Source organism: Poecilia reticulata, linkage group LG4 (assembly GCF_000633615.1).
Source record: "Poecilia reticulata strain Guanapo linkage group LG4, Guppy_female_1.0+MT, whole genome shotgun sequence".
In the NCBI taxonomy this organism is placed as follows: Eukaryota; Metazoa; Chordata; class Actinopteri; order Cyprinodontiformes; family Poeciliidae; genus Poecilia; species Poecilia reticulata.
Genome location: NC_024334.1, coordinates 2162538 through 2171005, shown reverse-complemented (window position 1 = coordinate 2171005; position 8468 = coordinate 2162538). Strand labels below are relative to the sequence as shown.

The window sequence follows — 8468 nt, the reverse complement described above, 5'->3', positions numbered from 1 at the left end:
TATATATATAGCACATTTTCAGCAACAATAATGTTGATCCAAAGTAAATAAACTAAATACTCCTATTATAATAAGTATCGTTTTTTTTTTCTGGTTTGGAAGAATAAGAGTCTAAAACATTACTAATGTAATTTTTCTGGGTTCCAAGCTCCAATCCCTGTTCCGGGTTACTAAATAAGACAATAAGATCATTAATTATGCTTTTTATTTGAGTTTGGATAAAGATTTATTGCTCAATTTAGCTTTCTGAAAACGTATATATATATAAAATACAGGGTTAAAATACCAATCGATCTTTTCTCTTTAGCAACAGGCTACACTGCCACCTAGTGTTCCTTCTTATTAGTACAGGTAAATAATTGAAACAGCTTATTGCGTTTTTTAAATCCTGTTTTTTATATCGTTTCTGTCAGTTATTTCTTTTGTAACGTTTCTCTTTTTTGGTGATGTGTGTATCGTGTTCTGTCCCATGAATTCTATATTGAAATATTAGTTTTTGTGCTTACTTGTCTTAGGAAAAAAGATTAAATTTAGCTATTATGTAAATTTACTCCCATGAATTGTGGTAATGTTGATTATAACGTGACCTGTCCTAATCAAATCAAATCAGTTTAATAAAAAAATTAATAAAAAGCAGAAAGCCGATTAGATAGCTGTGTCTACAGAGTACAAATAGTGAATTACAACTTTAAAAACTACTTTCAGAAACCCTAAATCACTGGATACTATGTTTAAATGTCAATGAATACTGAAAAAACAAGCTCAAATTTTGTCTAAATTGATTTTTTATGATAAACAATGACATATAAGTTGGTCATGATTTAATGCAGGTGTAATTCAATCTGCATTTGTCATATTTTAGGTGCTTCTAGATTGATTTTGTTACTTTCTGGACAAAATTGAGGCTTTGCATTTTTACCATGAACAAAATGCACTGCTCAAAAAAATAAAGGGAACACTTGAACACTTAAGTGTTCCCTTTATTTTTTTGAGCAGTATATTAACAGGTCACACTGCAAAAAAATTTAATTGTTGGAAAAAATAAATTACTGACCACCAGGGAACAAAACTATATTTTCGTTTTCATAACTTTTCCATCTACAGTGTAGTTTAGTTTGTAAATTTGCTACAAAAATAAATAAAAGTTGAAAGGAAATCCTGTAATTCTATTGTAAAATGTTTCAAACTCCAGCAAACGGATTATAAAAAAACATATTTATTAAAATTAATGGTAAACAGTTTGACAAAGTTTCATTTAGGTAAAGAAATTCAGAGGAAGCGATGCTTTCTAGTCAGGGAGAGTTAATCTGAAAACTTTATCATTTCTTTTATTGGACTTTCAACTTTAATGAAAAAAATAATTTAAAAAGAAAAAACACTCCACCTGAAACTGTTTACGTTGGACAAAGATGCGTTTTAGTCAAAGTAAGTTTCCTTCACATCTTCAGCTCTAAGTTCCACCTGTAAAGTTCTCCTTCTCCTTCTTCTCCTCCTTTTTTAGCGTCTTTCCAGATGTTGCTGGGACATGAATCCGTCCGGGTCGGGATCGGGCCGACTCCGTCTAAAAAGAGTTCGGTCTCTCTGTGCTCCGATGCTGCTGAGCTAGCTTACCGTAGCCGCCTCTGGCCGGGTCGTAGTCCTGCCTGTACTCATCCCTGACCTGGAGAAACCAAACACAACCAGAGGCGCCGTGAAACACGACAACGACTCAGACAGGATATTTTACTACGTTCAGGTTCGTCATTATAACAAGTTTCTCTGGATGATAAATTGTCCCAGAAGTTATTGTGATAAACGATAATGTTGTTGCTTTGAGCCCATTTTTAAGTAATATAATGGTTGAAGTAATGCAAGAACACATTCTTTAAATTCTAATGAATTTAACTTTAAATTCTAATGAATTTAAAGTTCTTCTTCTTACTTGTCCTCCAGATTTCCCGCGGCCGTACTGCCTGCCCTCCTTGAAGCCAGCGTCCCAGTCCGTCCTGATGATGCGATCGTCCAGCCGTGTGCCGTTAACGAAGCGCATGGCGTTCTCCGCGTCTCCCCGCGTGTAATATCTGATGCAACAGTAGCTAAGGTGTGTGTCACACACACTCTGTGGTTTGTTAAAACAGTCAGGCAAACACATTTTGGGTGTTGAAACTTCATGTTTTCTCTGATTGGCACATTAACATTTGACAGGATACTCTACAAAGCAGAATCCACAAGCCGTCTTCTTGATTTTATCCAGACCTATGATGATGCGCTTCACGTCGCCACATTTAGAAAACAGCTCATGCACCTGTTTTCACAGCACAAATCGAAAATAAATAGACCGGAAATGTTATAATGAAACTTTAAAGTCGGATTATAACTGAGGGTTGTTGTACCTGCTCCTCTGTGGTGTAGAAGGAGAGATTCCCCACATACAGAGTATTGCTCTGCTTCAGCAGCTTCTCCTGTTCATAGCGATTCCCCTACAGCAGGAGAAACAGGAAAAATGTGACTAAAATTCAAATCCCATCTAAAATTAATCTGTTATGCATTAATCATAACAATGTTTGTAAATTTTGTGATAATAAAAAAGTATCTTAAAAAATGTGACTAAAAACTGATAATCTTTTTTTACCGAGTTCAAATTTTAAACTGAATTTCTTTATAATCGAATAAAACACGCAAAATGAAAGCAGGCAAAATGGGAAAATGTAAATTAAATAATAGCTGGAAATTACAATTTAAAACATATTTTCCTTCCATTTATTTTTGCTTTATTAACAAAGGTAGAAGAAGAAAGACGCTAATTACGGAGCTAAATATAACCACTGTAAACTCTGAGGCACATTTTCTCATATCATACAGTTAAACAAGTCAGTATTTATTGTTTATATGTGCAGCAATATAAACTAGAAAATTCCTGCAGAAATTTTAAAGGGGCATGCCAAAGTGTGCACGTCGGCTTTGAGCCAGCGTTACGATGCTAAAAATTTGCGTTAATGCTAAAGAAAGCTGCAACGTAGTCAATAACCTGTGGAGAGGAAGAAGCATGTTGACTAAGCTGTACTTGTACCATTCATTATGTTAAAATTAATGCATAAGCTAAAATTAGCCAATATGCTAATGTTAGCCTAAATGCTGGCAGTAGCTTGTGGAGCAACAGGACCATGTTGTTTTCATTTTACTTGATGCATAAGCTAAAATTAGCCAATATGCTAATGTTAGCCTAAATGCTGGCAGTAGCATGTGGAGCAACAGGACCATGTTGTTTTAATTTTACTACTCCATTCAGTATACTAAACATGTCTAATAAATGAAAAAATTAGCTAATAGCTAACTTTAGGTAAAAGTGCTAGTACACTAGTCAAAGGAAGTKAAATGCTAAKGTTTGTGCTAAWGTTAATGAACTGCCTTGCTGYGCAAGGCAGTTCACAATCYTGAGAAATAWATAACATAAAAAAAGCTTATATTATTGCACCGCCTACGGCGGTGCACTAACACGAGAGGAATATGCAGACTTTTATTTTGAAACTTTCAGCTAGCGTCTTTTTAACTACCACACCAATTCATTGTGTTACTGTAGTTTGTTTAAACCAGTCACATAAAGCACAAAAGAGGAAATACCTGATGTGAAAAATGTCAAGGCTTTTATTTTGAAACTTTCAGTAAGCTTCATTTTAATGACCATGCTAATTCAATGTGCAACTCTGGTTTGTTTAAACCAGTCCCATAAAGCCCAAAAGACCAATAACCTGATGTAAAAAATGTCAGGACTTTTATTTTGAAATTTTCAGTAAGCTTCATTTTAAATAGACACACTAATCCAATGTGTAACAGTGGTTTGGTTAATCCACCAATATAATGCCCAAAACAGCAAGTAGCTCTACATTCCAGCTCAGCCCTCCTCTGTAATAACTGAATGATCCGCCATGTTGTAGTTCTGACCTTCTGCTCTGCCCTCTGTATTAAGGTGTTCCACCATGTTTAGAACTACAGAGACCTTGTAGGCCAAACCAGCAGTTGCCATAGCGATCAAGCCTCTGCCAACTGCTGTGTGTGTGTGAGAGACACTTCATGCAACTTTGAGAACACCCAGTCACTTTAAATGAAAAAAGCAGTCTGAACGACCCCTTCCCGTTCGGGAACCGTTATGCCGATCCAAAAACCGTTTGAAGCGTATGAGAGGGCTACTTGTCGTCTCCGATAGTCCTGTGATTCATATCTGTAGGTTATTCACAATAATTGCACTGATGAGAGAAAAATGGTGTGTGCAGATCTCAGTAATTTTTCAAAAACCTATATTAAACACTGAGGGGGAGCGTCAGTTGGTCATGTCCCRTCACTTTGCTCTGAAGCACCTGGACAGAAAACCGTAAGCCCTAGAGAAATTTCGAAAACATTTTACCGGAGCAGACATGCGGTGCTATCTCCTGACCAACTTTCATACCAATAGCATAAGTTTTACGGCCATGAGAACGATTTCAAAATTATTTTTGGGTCAAAATTCCACCCTCTTTCTCACTCTAAAAAGCGGCAGTTGGTTTCAGTTACACTCTAACGTTTCGGCAGTTGGAAATTTCGCTCGTTTTTCGCTTTTTACGTCGCCGTCGTAACTCCGATCCCCTATAAAAGTAATAGCTCCCTTCTCGGCATCGAGCCGCACGATTTGATACCACTTTTGTGGGTGGGCACGCAGCGGTACGAGCCGCATTAACSGKKRWKGRARRAWWAWWAWWWAATAAAGAGACATTCTATTGGGTGTAGAACAATAGGTGCCTGCCATGCAATGCATGGAGGCAGTACTGACTTGCTTCGCAAGTCAGTACTGCTCTCCTTATGCATTGCTATGGCATGCCCCTAATAATATATATGTGTATCTCGGGGTTAAATAACATCATAGCAACAACCGCGTTCATTCAAAAACCTTAGCCGTTAGCTTCACAGTTGGCTAACTTGAAAAACGGTTTTAGCTCATTTAACTTCCGCGTCGCTGTCGAGACGTTTCTTCTTCACTCACCTTAAAGTGCTGGTCTCTGTACTGACTGACCTCGATGTACGAATCGCTAGTCAAAGCGTTTAGCTTCGCGGACATTGTGGAGAAATCGCAGCAAAGCCCTGTGCTGCTTTTTTCAACGCTCGGAAACGGGACACAAGAATTTCCGGTTCAGGTGCGCGTCTGTTAAAAGGCTCCGCCACCACAGAGTGTTATAAACAGCGCCCTCTGCTGGCAGCAAGCTATTACTCCATAATGGGTACTAATGTGGTGGCGTACACCGCAGCTATAACAATAAAATAACTTACACACCAGCCTTTCCCGCGATTAATTTTCTTAGTGAGAAAAAAAAACTAAATTTTCGCACAGTTAATTCTCGTTTTGCTCTAAACTTTATTTACATTAACTAGTTTTTCAGCTTGTGTGCCTGGATTAAAATATATCTTGTATGCAACAGCACCTTGAACCATCATCACTCTTTTCTTTTTGTTAAAATTCATAAAAAGATAGTATATTTTAACATTTTAAAATATTTCTGAGGTGTAATTTATCTTTTTATATGTTTAGTGCCTTCAGTAATCTTCTGTTCTACTTTGACTTATTATGAACACATTTCATTTATTTTCATGAATTTTAAACTTTAGTGTTGGTTTATTGTAAATCAGAAGTGTTCAAGATGCTCTTTCACAATCAGAAGACATTAATTGTCTAAAGCTAAACAACCTACATAAAAATAATCACCACCAGCGCTTAAAAGGGAAAAGTTAGGGAAACATTTTATTGTAATTACAAAACAAAAAATATTCATAATCACTTGGCCCCTGCCTCAGTTTTACCTGATTTACTGTCAATCATTTGTGAAAGAGGAATGTAGAAATGTAAGTAAACAAGTTTTCATGAAGCAAAAATCAACAGATGAAGTGGTGTGATGTCATCCTGAACAAAAGCTGGGCTTTACTGCCTAATATCATTATTTATTACATCATCCGATCATTTAAGTCCTACTAAAAGGAGAACAGAGGCTCTGCTGGGGTTTAGATTCATTTCCCTGGTTTTGATTTTAATCTTCTTGCTCATTCTTCATAAGTCAGGCGGTCTCCATTTAATGCAGCAGCAATTCTTGGATCCTAGAAGATGAAATAAAATATTCAGATAACAGAAAGAAGCCAAATCTGAATTTTCTCTGTGATTTCCTGCAGAGGAAGATCTCACATTAAACAGAAAACAGAAACGTAAAAGTTGAGCACTGTACATGTAAAGAAGAGTCACTCGCAAAACCAGTTTGCTTTAGTAACAAACTGGGGGGGAAAAATTTACCCATTTGAAATAAGAGATTAATTAAAATCGAATTAGGTAAAATAAAAACATGAAAAAATATAAATGTGTGTTAATCTGCTTTGTGAATTACCTAGTCAACTTCCAAGTACATAGTGGTGTACTTGACTGAGTAATAATTTGATCAGTTACTTGAGCAGAATTTTTACCAAATACTTTTTACTCACGTCATTTCTTGGACGGATACTTTTACTTGAATAAAAATATGTTGAATTTGTGCTACTCTTACTATAAACATGTCTGAAAATAAGCTTCTTATTCATTCACTTAAGTTACTCAGAAATTTTACTCAGGTAAAAGTAGAAATACTAAATAAAATAAAAATATTAGTGAAAATACTCCCTAAAATTGCTCCCCCCTCCCTTAAGTAAATGTAACTGAGTAACTAAAACCAGTTTTAACATGTAAGAAAACAAAACATACTTATAAACTTCTTTAAAGTCGCCGTTTATTTCTACGTCAAAGGTCCGATCTCCTTTCGATGCTCAGCAGCTCCACTTCGAAGACGAGCGTCGCTCCTCCGGGGATCTTCGGCGGAGCTCCCCGGTCTCCGTAGCCCAGCTCCGCCGGGATGACCAGCTTCCTCTTCTCGCCCTCGCACATGCCCAGCAGGCCCTGGTCCCAGCCCTTGATCACCTGGCCGGTTCCCAGGGTGAAGGTGAACGGCTGGCCCCGGGGAATGCTGCTGTCGAACTCCGTTCCGTCCTCCAGCTTGCCGGTGTAGTGCATGTTCAGCACGTCACCTTTGCGGGACTTGATGGGACAGTTGTCCACTCGCTTCTTGATCCCGATCTGCAGCTTCTTCTTGTCGGCTCCGCGAACCGCCGCGGGGCCGAGGGAGAGAGCCGCCATTACCACCAGCAACAGCAGCCGCATGGTTACAGAGAAGGAGCGCTGAAAAAGTGCGACAAAATTAACAAATTAAGAGAGCTAGAAAATCCTTTTCYCAAAAACGGATGTACGAGCAGTACGACCGGATGTAGTTCACCACATGGTGTTACCGCATGAACATTCCGGAGGATATTGGGACTGAACATTTCGGTCAAAKAACTTTTATTCTTTAAAACCGTCTCTAGCTTTGTACAGTGAAAACAGTTAAATTATTTTTATAAATACTTATTTTTTGTAAAGTAGAAAAGTTTTATTTTTTTTACATTTGTATTTTTTATGTTGTATATGTAATATAATAAAGTTTACAGTTTATAAGTGTCCACTCATTTTAATTAATATTTAATTTAATAATGTAATATGTATTGTGAAATTTTTATTATAATTTCATAATGAAAACCAAAGAGGGAGGGACATATATACATACACATAAACAATTATACATGTTAACAATTGTGACATATTTATATTTCTGCTGCATTTTCCAAGACAGCCTCAGTTTTGTTAGTTTTTTTAATATTGTTATTATAGACAATTCAAGGGGAACACATTTTTCAAGTTTAGAACAGAAAAATAACATGAGTAAAATATCCCAACTCAACAATTAAAACTTTGTAAGCGTATCACAAAGTTTTCAATTSAAACAAAAAAGTGAACTCCTGCCCTTCATCAGTTTTCGCCTGTTTTTTACTCTCGGCTGAGGATTGAAATATCCCTGACATCCAGCAGGGGGCAGTAAAACAACTCAATTGAATGCAGATTACCGTAACCCTTGAAGAAGAAGATTCTCTTGTGTTACCAAACAGCCACTGTGTCTTTATGTCATTTAAATCCAACTTCAGCTGAAGTAAGTAAAATTTGTACTGACATAAAAATATATATTATTTATATCCTTAATGAAAACTGATATCATTGCAGGGTTGAAAGAAGAGAAGAAGAAGAAGCAGCTAACCGRCTGCGGACAAAATGCTATCTCGCATGTTAGCGTATCTCGTCAATAACCTCCAGGTTATTGAGAAGTTGGCGGAGTCCCGTCCGATCCGGAGGGCGGCTCAGCTYACGGCGTACGCCCTCACMAAGGCTCAGATCGTCGGCCGGGACACGTCGGAGCGAGTCATGCGGTCCCAGACGCTGCGGCAGGTCCGACAGGAAGCCGGCAGAGTCCCCGGCGACCTGGAGGAGGCGAGCAACCGCCTGCGGAGAGTCCGGGAGACGTTCGTGAAGGAGGTGAAGGACGGATGGAAAGATGGCTCCAGGCGGATCAAGAAGTAGAGAA

At 37.8% G+C, this 8468-nt stretch overlaps 3 protein-coding genes across 3 annotated transcripts; 1 reads left to right on the top strand and 2 right to left on the bottom strand.

The window, feature by feature from the left end:
- Nucleotides 1–1200: 1200 nt before the first annotated feature.
- ncbp2 (nuclear cap binding protein subunit 2) lies at nt 1201–5160 on the bottom strand. The gene is made up of 5 exons (XM_008406259.2): nt 4994–5160; nt 2373–2459; nt 2190–2284; nt 1922–2060; nt 1201–1660 (listed from the first exon to the last, which is right to left on the bottom strand). The coding sequence occupies exons 1-5, from the start codon at nt 5066–5068 to the stop codon at nt 1562–1564; spliced, it is 495 nt and encodes a 164-aa protein (XP_008404481.1). The 5' UTR covers nt 5069–5160; the 3' UTR covers nt 1201–1561.
- Nucleotides 5161–5719: 559 nt separating this feature from the next.
- Nucleotides 5720–7301, bottom strand: fkbp2 (FKBP prolyl isomerase 2). Its single transcript, XM_008406258.2, has 2 exons — nt 6728–7301; nt 5720–6096 (listed from the first exon to the last, which is right to left on the bottom strand). Exon 1 carries the CDS (start codon nt 7178–7180, stop codon nt 6764–6766), a length of 417 nt encoding a protein of 138 aa, XP_008404480.2. The 5' UTR covers nt 7181–7301; the 3' UTR covers nt 5720–6096; nt 6728–6763.
- Nucleotides 7302–7930: 629 nt separating this feature from the next.
- On the top strand, nt 7931–8464 carry LOC103463091 (uncharacterized protein NCBP2-AS2-like). The gene is made up of 2 exons (XM_008406256.1): nt 7931–8039; nt 8111–8464. Exon 2 carries the CDS (start codon nt 8159–8161, stop codon nt 8462–8464), a length of 306 nt encoding a protein of 101 aa, XP_008404478.1. The 5' UTR covers nt 7931–8039; nt 8111–8158.
- Nucleotides 8465–8468: the final 4 nt, after the last annotated feature.

What these genes read in the sequence shown, in the direction of transcription:
- ncbp2 (XM_008406259.2), bottom strand. Translation starts at nt 5,068, where the DNA reads ATGTCCGCGAAGCTAAACGCTTTGACTAGCGATTCGTACATCGAGGTC. An exon ending in ACAGAGACCAGCACTTTAAG is followed by an intron (nt 2,460 to 4,993) that starts GTGAGTGAAGAA and finishes CTCCTGCTGTAG; the next exon opens with GGGAATCGCTATGAACAGGA. An exon ending in TCTACACCACAGAGGAGCAG is followed by an intron (nt 2,285 to 2,372) that starts GTACAACAACCC and finishes CTGTGAAAACAG; the next exon opens with GTGCATGAGCTGTTTTCTAA.
- fkbp2 (XM_008406258.2), bottom strand. Translation starts at nt 7,180, where the DNA reads ATGCGGCTGCTGTTGCTGGTGGTAATGGCGGCTCTCTCCCTCGGCCCC.